This window comes from Terrapene carolina, unplaced genomic scaffold, assembly GCF_002925995.2.
Source record: "Terrapene carolina triunguis isolate 2854851 unplaced genomic scaffold, T_m_triunguis-2.0 Scaffold192, whole genome shotgun sequence".
In the NCBI taxonomy this organism is placed as follows: Eukaryota; Metazoa; Chordata; order Testudines; family Emydidae; genus Terrapene; species Terrapene triunguis.
In genome coordinates this window covers 10,131,843-10,155,356 of record NW_020664543.1, presented here as the reverse complement: position 1 = coordinate 10,155,356, position 23,514 = coordinate 10,131,843, and the positions used below count along the sequence as shown (strand labels likewise).

The 23,514-nt window shown below is 42.1% G+C and overlaps 1 protein-coding gene across 4 annotated transcripts in view; it reads left to right on the top strand.

Moving 5' to 3' along the window:
• Positions 1–16,464, top strand: part of PCTP (phosphatidylcholine transfer protein) — a 24,153-nt gene extending 7,689 nt beyond the window's left edge. Inside the window, exons 1-6 of one of the 4 annotated variants that reach the window (XM_024193312.2) lie at positions 2,925–3,029; positions 7,865–7,982; positions 12,536–12,615; positions 13,359–13,530; positions 14,207–14,274; positions 14,817–16,464. In XM_024193312.2, the coding sequence (XP_024049080.2) occupies positions 7,940–7,982; positions 12,536–12,615; positions 13,359–13,530; positions 14,207–14,274; positions 14,817–14,882 (429 nt within the window). In that variant the 5' untranslated portion in view covers positions 2,925–3,029; positions 7,865–7,939 and the 3' untranslated portion in view covers positions 14,883–16,464. Of the gene's footprint in view, positions 1–2,924; positions 3,030–6,764; positions 6,780–7,864; positions 7,983–12,535; positions 12,616–13,358; positions 13,531–14,206; positions 14,275–14,816 lie in introns of those variants that run through there. The other 3 variants (XM_024193313.2, XM_024193310.3, XM_024193311.3) reach the window with 3 other exon arrangements.
• Positions 16,465–23,514: the final 7,050 nt, after the last annotated feature.

The window sequence follows — 23,514 nt, the reverse complement described above, 5'->3', positions numbered from 1 at the left end:
TTTTTTTTTTTTACAGCGTTCCTACGCCCCCTCCCCGAGCGCGCGGTCACCGCTCCACTTCTCCCACCTCCCAGGCTTGCGGTGCCAATCAGCAGTTTGGTGCCGCAAGCCTGGGAGGGGAGGAGAATTAGAGCGGGGGTGGCATGCTCTGGGAGGAGGCGGAGCAGAGGTGAGCTGGGGTGGGGAGCTGCTGCATGGCTCCCCATGGGGGGGAGCTGCTGCAGGGGGCGGGGAGCTGCCACAGGGCTGGGGGAGGGAGCTCAAGGTGGAAGTTTCGCCTAGGGCGCGAAACTTCCTTGCACCGGCCCTGCCGGGGGGCTCTGCATTTTAAATTAAATTTAAATGAAGCTTCTTAAACATTTTTAAAACCTTATTTACTTTACATACAACAATAGTTTAGTTAAATATTATAGACCTATAGAAAGAAACCTTCTAAAAAACATTAAAATGTATTACTGGCACGCAAAACCTTAAATTAGAGTGAATAAATGAAAACTCGGCACACCACTTCTGAAAGGTTGCCGACCCCTGTTCTAGACTGTGTCATGCAGAAGATCAGACTACATTCTAATGGTCTCATCTGACCTTAAAATGTATGAAGGGTGGGGGGGGGAAGTACTTGGGAATTCTTTCATAATCTTGCATTTCATACTGACATTTGTTGCAGATGCAAGAATGACCCTCAAATATCAAACTGAAATTGAGGTGTGAATAGGGGGGTTATTGGGGAGGGATGACTAGGATTCTCCATGTTCACCCAGAAATGGATAAACTCTGGGGGGGGGGTGGAAATGTAGGATGTACTTAAAGGAATTGTGGGTGCACATCAACAAAACAACGATGATCGTCACGCGGATGATCTTTTGCACCTGTGAATTGTCTCCTTTTGGATTTTATTGTAGGATTGTGCTGAGTGCCTAAAACTTAGGAAAAGGATGATTGGTCAAAATCCATTTCCACTCTGCAGATGAAAGTATGTAACATTTTCTGGCTAATGTGGCATCAGTTTAGTTCTCTAACTAGCTCTTGCTAATGGCTGCAGTTCTATGAAGATGCCTGATATTTTGCACAGAGTTAGCAAGATCATAATAGAACTTGTACCCGGGTATAATGTTGCAGTATGGATAGAATGTCTTATAGGTTACATCAGAAGAAGCAGAACTGGGAGTACAATGTAAACTATCCAAACAACTGAGGATGGCATAACTGGGGGAAACCGGCTCAGTGGGCTTTAAGTCTATGCTGGGCTAAGACTGGGCCAAATTAGGCTGTTACTTTGGATTTCAGCTGATTAGCTCCAGTGATTCCAATGGACTAAAGCTGAAACTGAATTGGCGTACCCGAGAGAGCAGGCTTCAAAGCCTGCTGAGTTGAATGTAGATGGTTTGGTATTCTGCTCTAGTACATTAAATCTCTGCTGTCTTACTGGCCAGATGGGAAGCTGGCTGGCTCTGTCTGTTCAGGGGCAGTATGGTTCAAGTAGTTGGCAGTGAATCCTGGGAGAAGGGACAAGTGCAGCCATAATTATCTAAATGTAGCTTCTCTGAATCTCTGGGGAGACATGACAAGCGTTTGGATAGTTGAGGTTGGATTGTATACAAAGGTCATGTTTTGAAAAAGGGTAATAAAGATGCTAAGTTTAGTCTGGTGGTACAGTGTACCATCTCTAAATATTTACCTGGCGCGTGACTCTGAAATCTTGAGAGTTTCTGTCTTCAGGATCTTTTAGCCTTGAACTCATTATAAATTCCTGTCTCTCAGTATGTCTCTTGCATACACATCTACTGTAGCATAGAGTGATCCTCCATTTCCCTTGCGAAGCCTGATCTAATAGTTTAAACCTTAGTAAGCAATTTGAGAAAATCCAATAATTTGGCAAGTACTCTTGATTACTGTAGCGTAGAGCTGTGCAAATGTTTGCTTGCTGGCAGTTGCAAAGAGTAAAAAAAAAATTAAGATTGGGTTGAATAGAAAGTAAGTTTTCTGACTGATTCACTGAAAATTCAGAATTTTGTTTTGTGCTGAATGAAATGTTTTGTTTGGACACTTCTAACTTTAAAAAGAGAGAAATAAAAGCAAACAAAATAAAGGGCTTGAATCACAGAATGGAGGAGGTGGTGGTGGGGTCATCCCCACTTACACCCAGTAGCTAGGGGGTTAAAACACTCACCTGGGATGTGGGAGATCTAGGTTTGAACCCAGGTGCCCCTCCCTCCCAGACGAATGCTGCTGTGACTATCAGGCCTAAAAAATGGCCCCAATTGTAGCTCATATGTAAAACAAGATGTGCAACAGCTCACAAAAACTTATAACCTTTTTTCCTGCTTGAAAATTAATCATGGAAAATAGGTCAAGTTGTTTGTCAATAATGAATGTTATGAACAAGTGCAAGAGAACCAGACACACGAACTGGGTTAGTCCAAACCAAAAGGGCCTGCTGATAAGGTTCAAGAACTGTTGAAATCCTGCTTAGTTAAAAATGGAAGACATGGAGCCAGAAATGAATGAAACAAAAATTGGTGTGGTGGATTTTAGGTGGACAAAATAACGAGGGGATTAACTATGCTGCACGTGTTTCCCTTTTTGGGGTTTAAAAAGAGACTGGGGGGGAAAAATCATCACTGTCTTCCCAGGGTGTCTTCCACGCACCTCATCTTTCCTGAGACAGCAGGAGCAGACCAGATCAAAATACTTTCTTCCTGACAGGGAGGCCATTAAGCCTTGTTTTCGTTCAAGGAGCTTTGTTTCTCACTTGAGTCCTTAAAATCATAATGACATCCTGTCCTTACCCGCGCGTGTGTGTGTGTGTGTGTGTGTGTGTGTGTGTGTGATACCTAACAGCCAGCATAGCAGAGGCATATAAGATCCTATTCCATCCCCCCTACCTCTTTCTCTTGGCTTTTCATCAAATCACCTGCCCTGTATCTGCACAGCGAGATGAGATGACCACAGCCCTGCCCTGTCTAAGGAGAAAAGACTCAACCATGTGACATCCCTGACAGGAACGTGAACCAGGATCTGAGCAACAGGTGCTGTGGTTAGCTTAACAGCCAAAGCATCCATTTGTGACTGACCAGCTGTCCAGTGTTCCAAAAACATCAACAAAAGCCATATTTCCCTCACCTTTTCCATTCCATCTCTCCTCCATCATCAATCTGCCTGTCCATTAGAAACAGGCAAAATGAGTACCATTTACACATCTGGACTGAGGGTAAAATTAACCCTTCACATCAAAAGGTTTGTTTTGAAAATAAGACTGATCTTCAAAAGGAGAGAGACTTTTTAAAGGCTTTGTTTGTTTTGCATAATCACTCAATTCCAGTTTTAGTATAAATGCTCGTTTTAATTTCTTGTGTTTGATCAATAAACTTTCAATTTGAGAATGAATGCTTTGGGGGGGTTGCCGAGGAGTGAAATAAAACCCAGGCCTCTAGAAGAAAACCCATGTACCTAAATATCACTGTTTTTAATGTTGGACAGTGAAAGAGTTTATAAACACCTTGAAATCAACACATCTCCCTGGTCCAGAGGCCATGGGATATTCTGTGGTGGGTCTCTCTGTCTGTCCTGCGGAAGCTGTTCCACGGGGGGAGAGCAGGGGAGAGAGTGAACATACTTTCTAGCTCTGAGGTAGGGCACTAAACCTGGGCCTCCCATGTTCCAGGTGAGTGGCCTAACTGCTGGACTACTAGATATAAGGGGGAGGAAGTGGTGCTGCCACTACCACCTGTTTTGTGAATGGTGCCTAAATCCCCTTGTGCATCTAGCCTGAAATATCAAAACGTTTTATGTTGGTAATATCAGAACGATTCATTTCAGCACATCGGCAGTTTTTTTCCCCCCATTTTGGCTGAAGCGGTCAGTCAAAATTAACATTAATTCACAAAACGTTTTGGTTGACCTGCAACTTTGGGAGGGACACTATCAAACCAACTGGTCTCTCCACTTTCTGCCCTTACATAGCATTTTGAACCTTCATACAGCATCTTAACCAGTGATTCTGTAATTTTGGGAAGCCCAGATTGTCCTCTTGCATAATGAATGCAGTTGAAGGCTTTGATGAAATCTCTGATGTTTAAGACTGAGCTTCTCTGGTAAGCAAGCCCTTTCTCAATTAAGCTAATAATGCAATGGGGATACAGCTACTCTGTGTGGCTTGAATGTTGTTTTGCAGTGTAGTCACTCTCAAACTCCTTCACGCTTGCTAATTGACACAGATTCTTGTCTGGGGGTTGTTTTTGTAACGATGACATTTTTTACATGGACAGGTAGTTAGTTTGACTCTCAACCATAGACCCACAGCTCCTTATTAGTTCTATGCAGATCAGGCCATGCTGTGTATCGGATTCTCTCATCTGTCACCCAAGGGGCACATCTGGTAGTTTAGGATGGCCCAAGTGAGAGAGTGGCTCCATAGTGAAATAACACTCAGTCAGCACAGAGTGACTTTATTAGCAGCGCGAAGTAGCTCTGTCCCTATTGTATTGTTAGCTCAAGCATTGGCAGCACTTGAGGCTCGACCCACCTCCATAATGGGCCAGCTGGCTCCTGTTCAAAGCACCACCAAATTCAAGCTAGAGAGGGTTGTGTGAATGGGAGTCAGGTTGGGGCAACACTTGAGTTATACCTCAAGATAACACTATAGTGAAGACAAGCTCCGAGAGAGGGAAGAAGTGGAAACACAGCACTGGATTTAGAATGTGTGGTTGCTGCCATTGTAAGCTTAAATGAGAAGGAAGTGCTGTGTGGCTTTTGTTTTCCCAAGCAGATAAACAGTAGGGGGATAAAGGGTTCAGTGAGAGAAACTTTGCTTCTGTCCTTTTTAACTTGCTCTACTACGGAGTAGCTTAAGTTATGGATGTTGACGGCAGGATTATAGTTTTCAGCAGGCTCAGTTTGTTGCTTGTCAAGAGAGACTAAGAAACTGGAAGGGATCCAGCAAAAGAATAATAAAGATGACTCTCTTCCTGCAACAGAATAGCAATGAGCTATTATACGAGAGACAAAGAGAATACAATTAATGTTTCCTGATCCATTAGTGGGATTAGGGAAATGTGATTGATTATCCTGCCTTGTATTATTTTTTTTATAATGTAAATGCAGATAAACAGATTAAATGGAAGAAAATCTTCAACCTCACATTGCATTGACAGTGGATAGTTACCTCTCAAAACTGTAAATTTGAAAGTCTGTCCAATGAAGTAGTGTGTATGCTTGTTACGGTGAAAGTTAGGGTCAGTTCTGCACTGCACCTGGATAGACATGCCTATAACTCTGATCCACAGCCTGTTGAAGTCAATGTGATTCTTTCGACTGTTGTCAGTTGCCTTTGCGTCACACCCTGGATGAGGAGTTGTCAGCAAGCTTTCAGCATTTTATCATTGCTAAAGGCACGTTGGCAAGTTGAGATCTTTCATTGCATATCTTGGGCACAATAAGGGAAAGAGCAGTTATAGGGCATCTCCTTGCTTTTGTAAGTTGGTCATAAACTTAGCGTGATAGTGGAGTTTAACTGTACTACTTGTGGAAATATAGTCATTAATTGGAGGGTCATTTACTTAACTTTTGGGATGTGTCTAGTCTAAAGTAATTTGCACTGATATAGCTACTCCAGTGTAAATGCTTAACACAGACACACTCTGCTGGTGCAATGTGCTCCAGTAGCTTACTGGGGTAAATTAGAATGGTACAAGCCTCATCTGGGACCACATTGGGAGTTTGCACTCCCTCATTGTAAATTAAACAGGTGGGGGGGGGGGGAGGGACAGAACAACCCAGTGTAGACAGAGCCTTAGTGGTTTGTGTGTGTGTTAAAATAATGGTGGTGATTATATACTTTCTCTCTCTTTAACAAAAGATGATTCACAGGCATGCCCTACCACTGTTCTCCATAATGTAATATTATTTCATCTGATCAGGATCAGATACAGAAGATTCCATTGCGAGTTCAGTAGCATTGATCACCTTTGGTAGTGTGTTTGCAGGGAATCCTAATCCTGTTAAAGTGTCCCTACATTTTTATTTGTTCTTATGAGTAATAGAGGAACCAAATTTATGGGAGGGGGAAATAGCGGAAAAATATACTGTGCTGTCGGAATGTCAAATGTTGGCTTCCTCTTGTATATAAAAAGGAGTTGGCAAATTGTTGGTGACCAAATAAGGGAGGCTTGTGCTGCCATCTTCACTAGATTGGAAAAACACCCGTCAGACTAAGGGTGTAGACTGGTTATTTTGTTGTCTCTTGTCAATGGAAAGACAGGGCAAGGCTCAGGAATGTCTTTGTTACATGTGGGGTTTTTTTTGTTTTTGTTTTTAATATTTAACAATACGGACAACTCCTGAATCCTGTGGCTTTTTTCATGACCTTTTCTTACGTGACAGGTTCCATTGTGTTCATAAGTCATTCAAACGTCCAAAAGTTACATAAAACTCTCCCAAAGGGTAGGGTGGGGTGGGGGTGGGTGGAGAGGAAGTTACTGGTAAAATTTAAAATTAGGGAGAGTGTTTGGAATCCTTGTAGGAATAAGGAAAAATATCCTCTTACCTGATACTAATCCCTTTATTTATTAAAATATCCTTTTAATATCCAAACTAGGAGATATATAATTAGACTCAATCATTAAAACCTCTTTCAGTGCTTCTCTTGTAAAGCTAGCTACTGTACATACTATAGGGTGAAAGATGTAACTTACTTTTCAGGATGCATCTCTGAGTTGGCGACACTGGCACCCAGGAATGAAGTGTTACCCTGACTGTACCCTATTCTATGGTTAACAGAAGTAAGACTATCCCAAATGGGCTCTGATTCACTTTGTCCAACTCCATTAAAGTCAATGGGATTACACAGGCTGTAAGGCAGTTCAGGATTGGAACTAGTGGGCCAGGTTGTGATCTCAGTTACGCTCTTCAGGGAACAGGCAGCTCTCAGGATGAGGGTGCTGAAACTACATACCCATCCATTATTTGTCTCTTGGTGTATTGAACGTTCTAATTCCAGTGGTGGATTTGTGGTGTGGACAGGTAGGCCCCAAACAAAGACCAACAATTCTTTTCACACAGACCATTGTATAGCCATAATATTCCCCACCCTCTTGGGATTACTTGATCTTATAATTGACACTTAAAAATATTATTCTCATTGTTTTAATTAGTACTGACGTAGTCGTAACAATAGTGTAAACACTGCTCCATATGTGCAGATGGAATTTCCATATGTTGTGTGAAACTTTAAAAGCATTAACACACGAAATTGTGTGCTAGGGGAATTGAGGGCTGGGATTCAGGATGCTTGCAGAAGGAAAACAGCTAATATCCAAGACTCTCAAAATATGACTCACTCTCTCACTTATAGGTATAACCTGTGTTACAACCAAACATCAAAATTTGGAATAAGATTTTCACTGTGCTTATCATTTTACAGCAGTAGTGATTACTGTGGGTCATGCATTACCTAGTCATGTTTCACAACAAAACCTCCTATTTATAGGTCCGATTGTGATACCTTGATCCTGAAGTCAATGGGAACAGGATCATTCCTATCCTTTATAGTGCCATTTACCCCAAGTAGTCCCACTGAGTTCCTGGGAACTATTTGTGGAGTAAGGCACTACTTGATGTGAGTAAGGGGATTATGAAGCGCCTCTGTGTGAGGGCGTCTGACTGTTACTCTTCCATATACAAACATTAAAAACAAGGCCATATTGCAAAAAGATTGCATTGGGGATTGTTTTTAAAAGGATTTGCTTTCCCAGCTTACGTAGGTTTGCAATAAGTGCCCCACCTTGCTTCCTTCAGCTGCTTTCAATGCAGTAGAATGTTTCCCTTTCCTGTGTGATGCCTTTTTTCGTCTGTTCCGTTTCCACAGCAATCAGGACTTTATGAGTATAAAATCTTTGGTGGCCTTGCCGATTGTCCCCCAGAGTTGCTTGCAGATGTCTATATGGATTTAGACTACAGAAAACAATGGGATCAATATGTTAAAGGTTAGTAAATAATCAAATTAATTTTTAAAAGTTTAAAAATAAGCTTTATCTTTAACTCTCTTCTCCCCCCCCCACCCCCCGCCACCCTCCAGGAAGGCATTCTAAAATTTCTCTCTTCTCCTAGGGCCACATTCCCCAAAGGACTTGAGGCATTTTCAGGTGCTCAGCATTTACAATTGAGGACAGATTATCAAAAGCACTCATCCCCTCAACATGCACCCAATGTTATACCAATAAGTAAAAATGTGGCATATGACAGATAAATTCTTGCCTAGTCACAGCCAAACTTCAAATATCAAGAGAGAACACACCGCAGCATCAGTCCTTGCCACTCTGAAGTACTTACATGGCCCTCATTACCACAGGATCCAAGTGCCTAACCATTGCAAGTGTCTTTATCCTCACAGCACCCAGGGAGGTGGAAGTGGTATTATTCCCATTTTACAGGTGGGCAAAACTCAGGCACAAAGAGGCTAAGTGACTTGCCTAAGGTGGCAGAAGAAGTCTGAGAAGAGTTGAACCCAGGGCTCCTAAGGGGTTGGTTGGCACCTAAACCATTACTCTGCACTAGCAATGGGGGAACATCTTCCTTTTGAAGTGCTCTTTCCCTGGTGATACTGTCCCCAGAAAGCCTGAGTGACAGTGCTGATGCTCACATTCTCATCCATCTGCGTTGTCGCTTGGAGGCTGGGTCAGCACAAACTTTGAACTATAATTTTTAATTTACAATCTTTAGAAACATTAGATGGCCTAACTGACATCAGATGCTCAGAATAGCGGTCAATTCGGTGGTAGTTTTGGGGGCCTGTTTGGCAGTGGTGAGGTCAGGGTTGGCTGTCATATGCCCCACTTTTATTTATGTCTTTGTTTTGGGGGAGGAGGCATTGGCAACCATCCTACCTTCTTGGGTGCTTACAAAAATAGTGACCATCCAACTGAAAAACCTAGAACACCTACAATGGCCTCCCCAGAAATAACAGTACACCTGACCACCTCCAAAACAATAACACTTCAGCCATCGTTATCCACACAACAAACTCCCATGCCCTCAACACATCTAGTTCTGCAAACACCTGGAGGAAGTGGAGGGAGGGTGAGTGGAATTTGCAGTGTCTGGAAGACTAACCGACCTGGACTCTAGAGGGGCGAGGACTCAAGCACATGCTTACACTGAAGTCAATAGAACTTAAGCACATGCATGAAGTATTTTCCTGAATAGGGGCCCAGAGGAGCAAGTTCGAAAGCCAAGGAAAATCCTGCCAGATGCCCTCACTTGTTTTTAAACTGGGGGGGCTCTAGCCTGAATGGCTCTGTTGATTGCACCTTGGGCAGTATTGTGGAGAGCTGCTTAACCTATGGAAAACGAGGTGTTGATCTAAGTCAGCCTGTAGCTTCACTAGTAGAATAGGTGTGAGCTAACACATGATAGCTATTTCACTGTAAAAGGCACTCACCTTTTCTACTAGCAAAGACATACCCAAAAGAAGCTTAAAGTGGAACCTTAATTCGTGCACAGTATTGTACACGAAGACACAGCAAGCTATCGTTCTAATTTTTCCATTTAAATGACTTTATCAGATTCTGGTTTGTAAAACACTTAGCAAGGCAACTACAACCTACAGTGTCTGAAGTCAACATGCTGATATCTTTTTATAATGCCTTTTTTATTCTAAGAGAATAGAAAGGAAGCAGTTGGGAAGTTACACCCTTTAAATTCTAAAATGTAGATAATGTTGCAAGGTTGGCCTCTACACCCTCATTGACTAGGGAAAAAGTCTGGCTCCCTGAACCGTATCCAGAACTTGTGTATGTTTGAAACAACGATTTGATACAAGTCTGAGAATTGCTGTCTTAATGGTATTTCATACTCCAAGGTTGGATGAGTTAACTCCCTGTTGGCAGAAGGCTTACTCTAGTACTACTTTTAAAAATACTCTGGATAGATAGCAGAAAACTGGAGCCATTAAATATGCCCTTTGTTTCAAGGGGTGCTAATGCTGATATCAGTGACGCCTTAAATGTCGACACTCTTAACAATTTTACTGCTCATCGAAGCATGTAAGAAAGCAAGCACCATATTATGAAGACTTACACAATCTATTCTGAGTGATAGCTCATTTTTTGGCTAAGTCTTTAACAACACATGGGAGGGTTGAAGGTGGTTTTGCTTTCCTGAAAAGTGGGCTGAGCTTTCAAAAGACTGGGATACACAGAGCATGCATTGCTACGTTGGGTCTGATTTGAGGCCTCATCCTACAGTGATCTCCATCTCAACATCAAGACTTTGGACTATAAGCTGTAGATTTGTCTTTGTCTATAAAGGACCACACACTCCGATGGCGCAGTGTAATAATTCACATGTTCATGGCTCATATACAAAAATCAGCCATTCTTCACTACGGCACTTTATTAAAATTTTGCAGTGAAACGAGGTCCATTACCAACATGTCCCCGCTTTAGCAAGCTGAACTCCCCTCTGTTTACGTTCTGTATTATAAATAAAACTGAACAGTACTGTGGACTAAGCGAAGTACATTTTGTAATATAGCCTTGGTGGGTTTTTATTTTTATTTTTTGTTTGGAAAAAAAAATGGAATGCAGCATCTTAGCAAGTGTGCAATTTTCAGCATAATAATGTATCTCTTGGGCTCTTCAGAATGGATTATTGAAGTTCTGTTTGGTCATTCTGTCCAATGCCAGCTGTGCTTGGCCAGCTTTGACCAGCCTGTCCTCTGGAATAGATAGACTGAAAGGGAGCACGTGTGTATATGGCTTTCGTAAGTACCATTGTGCGATGCTTAACTCTTAGGAAAGAAACACAGCAAGCTTTAAAATAATCTCTCCAGGTATTTGAACGCAGATCTCAAATTGACACCTCTTTTGAAAAAGAGGGGGACTCACTTGTTAGCATTTTAGCTAAGACAAATTCAACTAAAGCAATAGTTAAAAGGCAACAAATTAATACTCCAGTGACCTCTGGTGGAAAAAACGAGACTGTGTGGTTTGTCGTTGCATTGCGGGGACTGCAGCATACTGTGTGCCCCTCTTAAATGTTAGTGAAATTGCAAGTGGGCTGAGGAATGGAAATGGGATTTTTTGTGTGAGATACCTGGTCCATACATATGCACTGGGTGTAGTGGTAATTCTACTCTTTTTAGATGCACCATTACCCCCTTCCTCTTTCATTTTCTTTCCCATATGAAATCCACCCTCCCCGTCCCCTGTGGCACTGTTCTTTGTTCATTTGGAAGGGTAAATGCATGGTTTTTCCTCCTGTGCTACTTTCAAAGCCATTTTGCAAACAGGCCCAAGAAGCTGTGCATGAGCATGACACTTCAGTCTTGCAATATCTGTATCTATCATTCAAACACTACCTTGGCTTGGGAGTGGGAGTTCCTAGGAGACAGCTGAATGGTTCCAGCATGAAAAATTATACCGGATGCTTCTTTTGATATGAGAACACACAAGTGTCTTAACCCTGTTGGTGCTAACTCACTGGCACTGTTAACGTCCATGGGCACAATCCGGCCACATGCAACTTACACTGACGGCTCTTTGTGTGTCCTTCATCTTGTCTTTTTCAGCGGCATCAGCGGACATGGTTGCCTTCCTGGTCAGATAGGAAATGCCATCCTGGCTCACACCCAGGATCCTTGTAGTCCAGTCTCCTGCCTTTGACAATGGCCAGTATTGGCTGCATCAGAAGAAAACCCTACAGTGGACAGTGGGGGGAGGGGGGGAGAGGATAACTTACTCCATGGAAAGCTTCCTTCTAACCTCCAATTATTAGAGTTTGGCTTAAGCTCCCTCACTCTCTCCTTCCCGCTACTATCTTCCCATCTGATCTCCTTAGTGAGTCATCTTGTCCCTTGAACTCTGATTCTGTTCCCAGGCTCTCCCACTCGGACTGCCTCCTATTTCAGCTTCCAGTATGCAGAGCAAACGTTGGCGCCTGTTGGTAACTCTGGAACAGAGTTAACTTATCACTTGCCAATGAATGACAAAAATGGTATTTTTAAAAGAGTAACTTCTTTCCTCTCCCCCTTTTCGTTCCCTTCCCCCTCCCCCCCGCCAGTTTTGCTCATCGCTCGCTTTAATTGGGAGTCTTTTTCATACTTGCCACATGTCCTAATTCCATGCTAGATTGGACTGGCTCTCAAGGATATAAGGTGATTACCTGTTTTGTTTCAAATGCATGTTCAGCAACAGAGCTGTTCTGAATTTCTAGCTACAGAATGTGCATTAAAAGGAACATATGCTTATGCACAGGTTTACCCAAAAGGTGGGACAAGCTTTGAATGAATTAACACTCTGGGAGGGAGTTTGATTCATTCCTGAATGGAACTGTCTACAGTAGAAACAAACTTTTTCTCTTGACCTGGCTTAACTAGACCTAGCATATCCTGGTATAACTGCACTGAGATGCAACTAGATTTTTAAATTCTTGCCACTGCTAGTCTAAGCAGTGTTTTGGTATTACATATGTATAAATGTTGCAGCTGGAATTAACTCCGTGATGGCCAACACTTTTTTCCCCCCTTTGCCAATTGTAGAGCTGAGTGAGAAGATTTATGATGGGAAGAGAATAATCTACTGGGAAGTGAAGTACCCTTTCCCTTTGTCAAACAGAGATGTATCCTTTCAAACCTTTGTCTTGGTGGCAAAGCAATTTATTCACGAGTCCAGATGCAGGCAGCTGTAAGAGGTTTTTGCTTGTCTGTTACTGTGGGAGTTGAAGTGTAGAAGAGCCAAACCCGAGAAGAGAACGAAGGGTTTAAAAGCTTGATCCTGCAGTCCTTATTTGTGCTTGTGCAACGTGAATCACTCACCTGGGTATCATGTTGACTTCAATGAAATGCATGTTTGAGGGCGAGAGTCTGCAGGATCAGACCCTACAATAATGCAAACGCTAATATTCATTTAATAGACCGAGGTGAAACGTGGATTGAAACAGGTCAGGGACTGGGTGGTTGTTGTTGTTGTGTTCAGTGTCTGTCACGATGGGGCTGCTGGGTGCTACTGTAATACAAGTTAATAATAATATTATGAAACCGATCATAGTTGTATAAGAACATAATGGCCACACTGGGTCAGACCAATGGTCCATTAGCCCAGTATCCTGTCTTTCAACAGTGGCTAGTGCCAGATGTTTCAGAGGGAGTGAACAGAACAGAGCAATTTATTGAGTGATCAACCCCATGTCCTCCAATCCCAGCTTCTAGCAGTCAGGGGTTTAGGGACACCCAGAGCATGGAGTTGTATATATGACTATCTTGGCTAATAGCCACTGATGGACCTATCCTCCATGGATTTATGTATTTTTTTGAACCCAGTTATACTTTTTTTTTTTTTAATCTTTCTTAACTTGCAATACAGTATGTGTATATTCGTGAACGTCGTGATATGGAGGTTGATGGGCAGAAGGTCTGGGTTATGCTGGCTAAAAGTGTGTCTCTTCCTCAGTGTCCAGAAAAACCTGGGATTATCAGAGTAAATAGTTATGTGCAAAGTCTGGTGCTTGAGAGTGATGGCAAGACTGGATCCAAAGGTAAGAAATATCACTTATTGCAGTTAAGTAAAGTAGAGCAAGCTTTCAAATTTTATTCTGCATTTATTAAGAAAATGAAATGTAAAATCTCAGATACCATCAAAGCAGGAGAGGCTAAGGACTTGAAGATGCATGCAAAGGATATGGTAAAGATGTATATCAAGAGTTCTATAATCTGTGAATATCCATTGTGAAAGAAGCATGTCTGTGAAAGTTACATTGGACTTCATGTGTTAGGTAACACCACTGTCGCTCTAATAGGACTTGCACAATTAAGAATGGTCCAATCAGTCATTTCCCTTCACTAAATGGAGAACAGATGTCATTCATTTGAACTTTGGATATTGGTTATTATATTATGATCATTGATAGTAAATGGAAAGTGGGTAACCCAGTGAACACTTCATTCGTTGAAAAGTCACCTTTGAATCTCTGTGGACCTGATTTTGAAGTTGTTATAAATAGACTGAAGGATGTTTTGGGACAAAGTTGATTGTTAAGAAAAAAACGTTTTATTAGGTAACGATGTGTGTATGTAACATAGGGCTAAATCCTGCATTCCATAGTCGGGCAAAAACTGTGGTTTGTAATCAATGTAGCTGGAGCCAAGCAAGTAAACTGCTAATTATTATGTTATAATAAACTCTATTCCCTTCAATTTCTGTCTCCCTTTAAGTTTACATGTATTACTTTGATAATCCTGGTGGCATGATTCCGTCATGGCTCATTAACTGGGCAGCCAAGGTAAGCAGGAGGCAATATCTTCCTTTGTGCTGTCTAACTTGTTTCTGAGAATCCACCCACTGGATCCAAATCTGGCCTCCATAAATCAGACACGATCAGCCAATCTTCATCTGAAGTCTTCCCTCTTGGCCACTCTACTATCTTGTCTTTCAGGCCTCCATTCTGATAGCCGTCTCTTCTTTTACTGTCTCTTTAACTGTTCCTTCCCCCACACCTCAAGAAAGCTCACTCTTGATGCTAAACTCATCAGAGTTGTTTCTGCACCACTGTGGACAGACACCCTCATGTTTCAAAGTACGAGCAGACAGATTTAGTAACGTTTGCAAACTCCTGAAATACAGTTTGATGTTCTAAGAACAAATACCGAATTTACTGCTTTGTAGTTAAATTTAATCTTTTTGTTGGAAGCACTGTCTTCTGTTATCTCTTGAAATATTTGTAGTGTAAAATGGCGTCTATATACAGCTTTTGTCTGCAGTGTCTTTGACCAGCATCATCAGAAAATAACCACTGTACACCTTTTTTTTTTTTCCCCCCAACAGAGTGGAGTACCTGCTTTCCTCAAAGACCTGCAGAAGGCTTGCCTTAATTATTGCAAGAAAACCTGAGTTGCTGCTTCGAGTCTGTCTCTCTGAATTGTTTGATTTGATTCCCAAAATTGGATGCTTCCAAGGACTACTATTGTGAAAAAATCGTTGGATGAATTTACCTCCTGAGATCTACTACTCCATTATAATTAGGTTCCATTGGCATATGCCTTCAAAGTTGTCGAGCCTTTATTTTTTCATTTGCCATCTGTTGTGCTCTTCAGCTAGATAGCTGGCCATCCTTGCTTCAACTGCTGATGCAATTATTACCTGCTTTTCAAATGGTTTCCTTCCTTTTTATCCCATTTCCCGCCTCTCCTCCCCCCTGCTCATATTCTGTATGCTTTCTACCATAGGTCCATTAGGGGAACTCTGGCTTATGTTAAATCTTCAACAGAGAGTAGAGCCTGTTACTCCTTGTTGGAGGAGAATACTCTAAAATGGCAGCTTTTTAAAGTAAATTTTGATTCTTGTGGTGAATCGGGTTTCTGTACACATTAGGTAACCAGTTCTGGCAGGCGTTGCCTTGCTAATAAAGTCCTTCTGCCAAAACTGGATGCCTCTTGAAGGCACTCTCAAGTCTAATGCAGTGGATACTTTCCATGATCTTAAGTATGTTTCTTTATCCCTCCTTTTCCTAAATTTTATCCTGTATTTATTCGGAGCTGAGATTCATTGATCAGAAATGTCTGGCCAGTGAGCAGGATGTGCACGTGGAGGATATTTGCTATGTGTTGATAAATAATCTGCCGCCCGCACTGGGACTCCTGCTATTACAGGGTATAATTAAGAGTTTTGCTATGATCAAGTCTTTCAATTGCATTTAAACAGGCATTTGGCTAAGTCCCAATACTGGCATCTTTGCCTCTATCATGTCTAATAGTTTGTACCTACCATGCTTTTGACACATCCACTTAGTTGAGGGGAGGCTGGAAGAGACGTACATGTAATAAGTAAAGTTATAATGAAATAAGACCGAATGAGTCAGTTCCTTGTTCTGCTCTAATGACAACCAATTAGCGTACTAAAAGCCTATCAAGCCCTTACCTGGAAGAGTTCTGTGAGGAAACACAGCTCAGATATCAACTATAACTTAAAATCCTTTTAGGACTGTCCCAATATCAGATGTTATCAGGGGATCTCCTAAATGTCATGCTGGGGACTAATGTTAAGGTTCTGCTTCCTCATTCTTGATCCTGACATGGAGATCAATGGCTGTCTTAAGGCTAGCTCATGTTTCCAAGTCTGATACAAGGAGAGAAGGCCAAGAACCAAACTTTCCAGCTGATACTATAACTTAAGAAATCCCAGTAAAAGAGGGGAAAAAAAATCACATGCAGCACCTCCATGTGGGTGTGTCTGTGTGGGGGAGAATATTGAGGGAAAACACTTTCACAAAGGTGATGCTCTCAGGGACATAGCCCATGCTGTTAATGTAGCCAGACGCACAGCCTTCGGTGGAATGGCAAAGCTTCTCCGTAACTAACCAGATCTATCAGCATTTCTGTATATATAAAAGTCATGATATAAATTATTTGCCTTTATACCTTATGTGCTCTGAATGGTAGTTGGTTGATGAATTAAAAACGAAACCTTGCGATTACAGATTTGTACGAGTAGCTTTTTTTTTAAAAATCTTTGCTATAAAGTTTTTGCTCCTTAATGGTTTGCACATGTAGCCATATTAATGCTGTCTAATGGGCATGGCAGATCATCAATTGCACTTCAGCATGAACACTGACTTTTTTTGAAAGGCGTGAGTAAATTGATTAATCTGCTTGATTTTTTTTAAAAAACCGTAAACCGTAATCCTTATCAGCTATGACTTCAGATACTTCTCCACTAGACGAAGCTGAAAATGCCATAATATAAAATATATTGGAACTGATTCTCAGGTGCTGTAAAGCAGCAAATTTATCCCAGCTGAGAATCTGTCCCTGGTTTTGTAAACAGTTACTCCATCAGTCTAACTGGTGCCTTTGATACATTTTGTTTTGCAAGTTAACAGGCTTGAAGGTTATTCAGACACACGTGGCATCATATAGCGAAGTTCACTTCTCTCTCTAGACTTAAGTCAGTGCAGATACACTAGTAACTAATTTGACCCACTGATAGGAATATTGATCCAGTTTTGATTGGGCTTTCTCTGCCCTGTGCTGATTGGCTGCTTTGCTCTAATCCTCTCCCTCCACCTCCCTCACAGTCGCTTCACTTCACACAAGCCCCTCTCACCCCATATTTCTCCTACCCTGGCCCCCTCAGCCTCCTTCCCTTTTTTCCATTCAGCTTATCCCTACCCAAGTGAACCCACCCAAAAATCAGACTAACGTGATGTTTTCCAGCCTCCTATTGTTCACTCGGCTTGTTCGTTCTGCCCATTTCTCTCCCACCCTGAATTTGTCTTGTCTATTTAGAGTGTAAGTTTTTCACAGCAGGGACTGTCTGCTATGTGTCTGTACAGTGCCTAGCACAATGGGGTCCCATTCTTGGTTGGCGCTTAGGCCCCACCATAATAAATATGATGTTGCATGACTGAAATTCTGTGCTGGGCCTCTGAGAGGCCCAGCACAGGGACATGGACAAAGGTGGCTGTAAACCACCTCTGTGCCCTCAATGGAGCGTATGGAAGCTCTGGAGGCCACTAGTTAATTTTTTCCACCTTTTTGGTAACTATAACATAGGTAAAATGCAGCATTTTGATCTCATTAAAACATCATTCACTTTGCATTATATTACTCAAACTATCTGAATCAGTCACATGATTATAGGAGAGCATCAGCCTTATTTTCATTTACAGATACAATTTGCTGCATACAATGACTTATACTCCAGGAATTAATTTTGCAAAAAATCTTTGCATACAGTGGTACAACTAGTAAAAATAAATAAATAAATCACAAGATAAGGGCTTGAGGCAGGAATTCCGTGGTGAAATTCTATGGCCTGGGTTTTTATCCAAGTCAGACTAAATGATGAGGTAATGGTCTCTTCTGGCCTTAATCACAGATTCATAGAATTTAATTTATAATGAACTGAAACTTTCCCTGGTCGTCTTACAAAGAGTCAAGGAGGAAACTGGTGAGATCCTATATATTTATCTCTGGTGGCACTTCAGTAACTGTATAACATGATGATTAGGAGCCTAAATAACACATAAGAAATCTCCTCTAGTTCTTCAGACTGTATCTCAGTGTGCTTCATGCATACTGCAGGAGGCTTTGAAATAAACAATTTACTCATAGCACTGCTGTAAGGAGAAAACAGCATTGTCTGAGTTTTGCTTTAGGTTTTTACAGAACGGTGTGTGTGGGGAGGGGGGTGGGGGGGTGGGAAGCGTATTAATTTAAAATGCTGCTGCCTTCAAAACTGTTGCTTCATTTCAAATGTTGCTAAGTACTTTACTTTTTCCTTCCCTATGTATGGTAATCAGTGGTGTGTTTTATTAATGTGTGCCTTATTTGTGATGTGTACGTAACATAGGAAAGTGGTTAAGACATTTAAAGGGTCTATGCTGTTGTGTGCATAACTTTGGAATATTCAATTTACCCTTTGAAATCAGATCTCTGGATCATTTAGCCTCAATCTTGCTTCTGGATGGGGCCAATAGCTTTGTCTTCAGAGGAAGATTTAAAACAAAAACAAAAACAAACCATAATGCATCTAGCACTGAGCAATTCTGCACAATAAAGTCCTTCCCCTTGCAGAAAACTATCTTTCATTGAAGCATAAGACTTGATTACCCTTATTATCCAGGCTTGACCTGTTCCCAATGGTATTTAAAGGTCATACAATTTCTGAGTCCTTTTAAAATCCACAGTATGTCTCTACCTCCGGTGTCGCTAAATTTCACAGCTTGACTGTTCAGTTCATAAAGCACTAAACCTTTTATTCCCTTTAATTTTTATCAAGTGTCCCCTTGTTCCCGCATTATGTAACAAGGTCTATGAAAGGCGGTGATACACTTCAGTATACCTTTGTCTCCAGTGATCGCTGTGCATGCAAATAGACAGAACGGCCCTTAGTGTCTGCAAGGTTGTTTCCTGCTAAAACAATGTACTATGCTGCTGATTGTGTTCATCTGTTTTCTAGAGAGATTTAATTTCCACACTCCATCCTTTATATTATTTCCTCAGGCTTGTAGCTTTTCTACATTTTTCCTCTGGTTCTAAGGTAATGAAGTGAAATAAATACTTCATGAAAGAGAAGGGTCATTTGACACTTCTGTACCTATTGTAGCAAACAGTGGGTGTTTGACAGAGAAACCTGGGTTCTAGTGTAGGTGTTCTCCAACCTCCTCTGCAATTTCAGTTACATAATTCCCATAATGAGACCATGTACTAAGGTATTAAATGCACAGCGGTGGTGTGGTCTTAATAAATTGTTCAAAAGCAAGCTTAGGAAAGCCAGGAACTCCAAAGAGAAGGCTGATTTGGAGTGTTCACTCAGGTCTTTCTGTTCTGGTTAGCAAGGGGAGTACACATCTACGGGCTTTAAATAAAAAAAAAAATAGAGAGAACTGGCTGCCTGTTGTGCCCAATTGCTGCTATGATGGCTGTGGAGCTGCTCTGCCGTGTCTAAATACTGTGTGTTGAGCTGGTTATTGGGACATTTACTGCATGAATCTATTGAATTAGCTTAATACAGGGTCTGCAAGGAAAAACACGCAGGAAGTGAATGGCTCAAGATAGCCGCCTCTCAGCAAATACATGAGGGATATTCAGGGACAATGGCAGAGCCATTGGCTTTGAGGCCTCTGGCTTGGCCTCTTGCTGAGTATCCAGGACTGGTTTTGCCCAGGACCATAGAATAACAGATACTATAGCAGTTTAAAAAGGAGCTCTCTCTTGGGAGGGAGAAAAGAGGTTGGGGAACCAGGCTGAGAGAGAGGCATCTGCTGGGGCATCTGAAGAAGTTAGGCCTGCCTAGGTTACCATCAGGGGATGATCAGCTTTTTAGTAAGATAAGTCTGTGTTTGTCTTTTGTTTTGTTTTTTAAAACATCCTCTCCATGCTTTGTTCCTACTGCTAAAATAACCAATACTTTGGTTTTAAGATGGCTGGGTGGTCACTGTCGCAGATTCCCGAAGGGAAGAACTGCAGAGGTCTGAGCTCAGTTGGACCTGTTGGGTGAACATAATTGATCCACAGGGTGCAGCAGCCCAGGGTCCGGTCGAGGAGTGGGGGAATTGTGGAATTCCACCCCAGGAGAAGGATAGGCTGCAGGGTTGACATAAATGGGCAGAGGTGCAGCTAGCCCTCTAGCTGTGGCAAGAGGTATTGCATGCACAAGTGCATCCGTAAATGTAGGTGTAACATAGGGTATGTCTGCACGGCAATTGAAGGCGTGACTACTGCTCCAGTAGGCCTGCTAGAGCTTGCTTTAATCTAGTTAGCACACTAATAAATAGTAGTGAAGATGGAGCGGCACAGGTTACCAATGTGCATAAGTACCAGAGTTCCCAGTGGGCTTGTACAGTCCATGCTGCTGCATGTTCACTCTGATTTTGAGCAGGAGATTGCCGCTCAGGCAGGCATACCCACCCTAGAATTAATCACACCTCTGACTGCAGTGTAGACACACCCTTAGGTCCGCATTCCTTTTTGCCTCCCTGAGGTGACAAGATGCAAATGAAGAGGAAGCAACAGGAGAATGACGAAAAAGTTTGATCTAGCACCAAAAGGAGGCTATCCACATAAGGAGTGGGAGGAGAGGATGTTCCAGGCTGCTGTAGTGGAAATGGCCATTTCACTGATCACATGAGTCGGGATCATACCAACATACTGGTGTAGTCTTCCCAGCAGGTATTGTATTGACCTTAAGGTCATGAATTGAATTACACAGCACTTAAGGAGTTGGTTTGGACAGTGCCTAGTACTGTAGACAGTTCCTTCTTAAAGCGTCTGTCATCTAAATAGAGGGGGAAATGCAGGCACAGAGAGCGGTGAAGTGATTTCCCCACGGTCCCAGAGCAAGGAATAGAACCCAGGTCTCCTGGCTGCTACTCCAGGTCCATAGCCACTAGACATGCTGCAACTTTCTCCAGTGCAAGCAATGGTAGTAAGGACAGGGAAAGGGTGGGAAAACTGGCTCACTGGAGCTCTCAATGTGAAAGGTACATGGGCGTTAGGGATGTGATTCCCATTCGTTGTAATGAGTTGCACAGCTGCAGCACAGGGCAACTGGGAGGCCATCTTGTAAGGTGCCTGTTAATACCTATATTCAAAGCAGTTCAGGATAATACTGCTGCTTATGGCCAATTCCCCTGTGATGGATATTCACAGAATTCAGTTCTAAATACTGGTTGCCACTCCTTAAATGGAAGTGACTCTCCCCTAAAAATCTTCATTTCCAATGTTCCTATCCCACAGCAGGAGTCTTGATCCATTTCCCTAATTTGTATATCCAGCCCAAAATATTTGATAGATAAGCTTACACTTGAGTTGGCAGAAGACAAAGTACTGTACTAAACTATGGGGTTGGGGGGGGGGAAGACTGTTTGTTTTTCCTCTCTCTTTGATGTTTGCATTTGTATTTCTCATTACTACATACAGTGGAATTTAGAGCAGCCTAGAAATCCTTAGCTAAAATGGATGTTACAGACATCTCCCAGCTCAGGCCTCTTCCTAAATCTCCATACAGCCATTAGCAAAAGTCGTGTGAAATCTCTGCAATGAAAACTGAAATTCCCGACTCATTTGTTCCTGTAATATCCCTTTAAATAGCTTGAGAGTCCTTTTGTGATGCTCATTGTGTTCTGTGATTTAGGAGCTACCCAAAACCAGTCGGATCAGCAGCATGTTTGTAACTAAGCTGTGCAGGCTTGTGTGTGCCTTCATATTGCTGTGTAAAGAACAAAAGAGACAATAGTTTCATATACCAAACGGAGTTTGACTTTGAATGTATTGGTCGAGACTCCAGATGAAACTGGGACAGTGGTGAGAACCTGACCTGAGCTGACTTGCTCTGGGCGGATCAAAACCGGAAAACCTGTGCACATGATTGCAAAGTGAGGCCACCAAGTTTCACTTCCAGCATTAACCAGTCTCCACAAAACTGTCTCTTCAATAATCATTTTAATATAGAGCTGTTGATTTGCCTGCTGGTAAAGCCTCGCCTTCATATTTATTTGGTGCTTCTCTTCCTCCAATTTTCTGTTAGAGGTGGGGAAAGCAAAGCCAGTGTCTGAAGGCTTGATGATCTGGCATCTGTTAGTGGCTCTGTGGTAGGAAGAAACTCAGGAAGCTGATATTTGCAGTACAGTAGCAGACAGGACTCTTAACTTTTCTTGTATACAGCGGAAGCAAGCTTGTGCTGGCTGAAGAGAAGATTATGCTCAGCTTAAACAGAGTAGCCCATCACTGACCGTGTGTGTGTGTGTGTGTGTGTGTGTGTGTGTAATTCTAACACAGGGGAAAGTAATGGTGAGGGTGGCCAGGAGATATTAATGAAGATTGGATCAACTGCTTGCTTGACTTCATTTGAGTGTGAAAGTTGTGGTGTCCGGTTATAGAGGGAAGGAGATGGTGAAATCCCATTGTTGAAAAGTTCTAAAATATTCTCTTTTCTCCTGCAGTGTTTCTTAGCTAGTTTATCTTAGGTCTCCTAGCTATCTTCTTTTAACTGGTGGACTCCTTCTGCATGAATGCTATCTTGGAAGTCTCCAGATTTCCCCTCCACCCCCTGCTACTGCACAGATAACTTTACTGTCCCATTGCAGCTGCTCTTAGTTTGTAAACAGTATAGGTTTTCCACTGCAAGCTAGAAAATGTGACTGTATGCTGTGGCAGCGAGCAAGTCCCCGGAGAAGCAGTAAAAGGGAGGACATTTCCTCACATCATTTTTTTTTTCTTTCCAATCTGTAGCTGCCCACTAGGCAGAATAATATCAGCGGGCTATACCCCTGTCTTCCCACACTTTTCTGTTCCACTAAGTTATAAAACAGCCAATGACCTGCTTGAGAATTGAAGTATCCACCAGATGTTTCCTGAGCAAAGACAGCTAGTGTTTCCCTTTGCACATCATCTTGAGAGAGGCAGTTCTACAATGAGCACATGTCTGACATCATTCAGTATGTTAACATTAGTCTAGTGGGAATCTTTCTCTTACCCTACCTTCCAACTCAAATACAGTATCTTTGCAGGAAGATTATATAGACCGAAGAGGCTCGTAAAGAACTCAAATAGATACAGTGCAGAGGAAACGGCCTTGCTGTAGCAAAGTGTATACAAGCCAAGCCAGTTGCTGTCAATCTGTCAAACATTAAATCATTTTTAATACTATTTTTTTTATCTCAGATATGTTTTAGGGGCTTGGAAAAGTTGATCTCCATTATCCTGCACTCCCTCTCTTGCTTTGTATGGAAAGCAGGGATGGATGGATAAGATGAATTATTTCCCCAACCCACCCACCCCAAAAAAAGAAAATCAGCACTAATTCTTTTCCGCAAAGCAAAACTCATATTAAGCCTTGTTAGAGGTTTGGAAAAGTTTGGTTAACTTTTAAATCAAAATAGAGTTTTATGCACTTGGAATCTGATCCAATGCCCAGTAAAGTTAATGAAAAGTCTCTGATTAGTGAGCTTTGCATCAGGCCCATGTCCTTTTTCAGGGCTTGCACGGGCTTTCCAGTCCAGCTGCAACCAGTATGAGTAGCA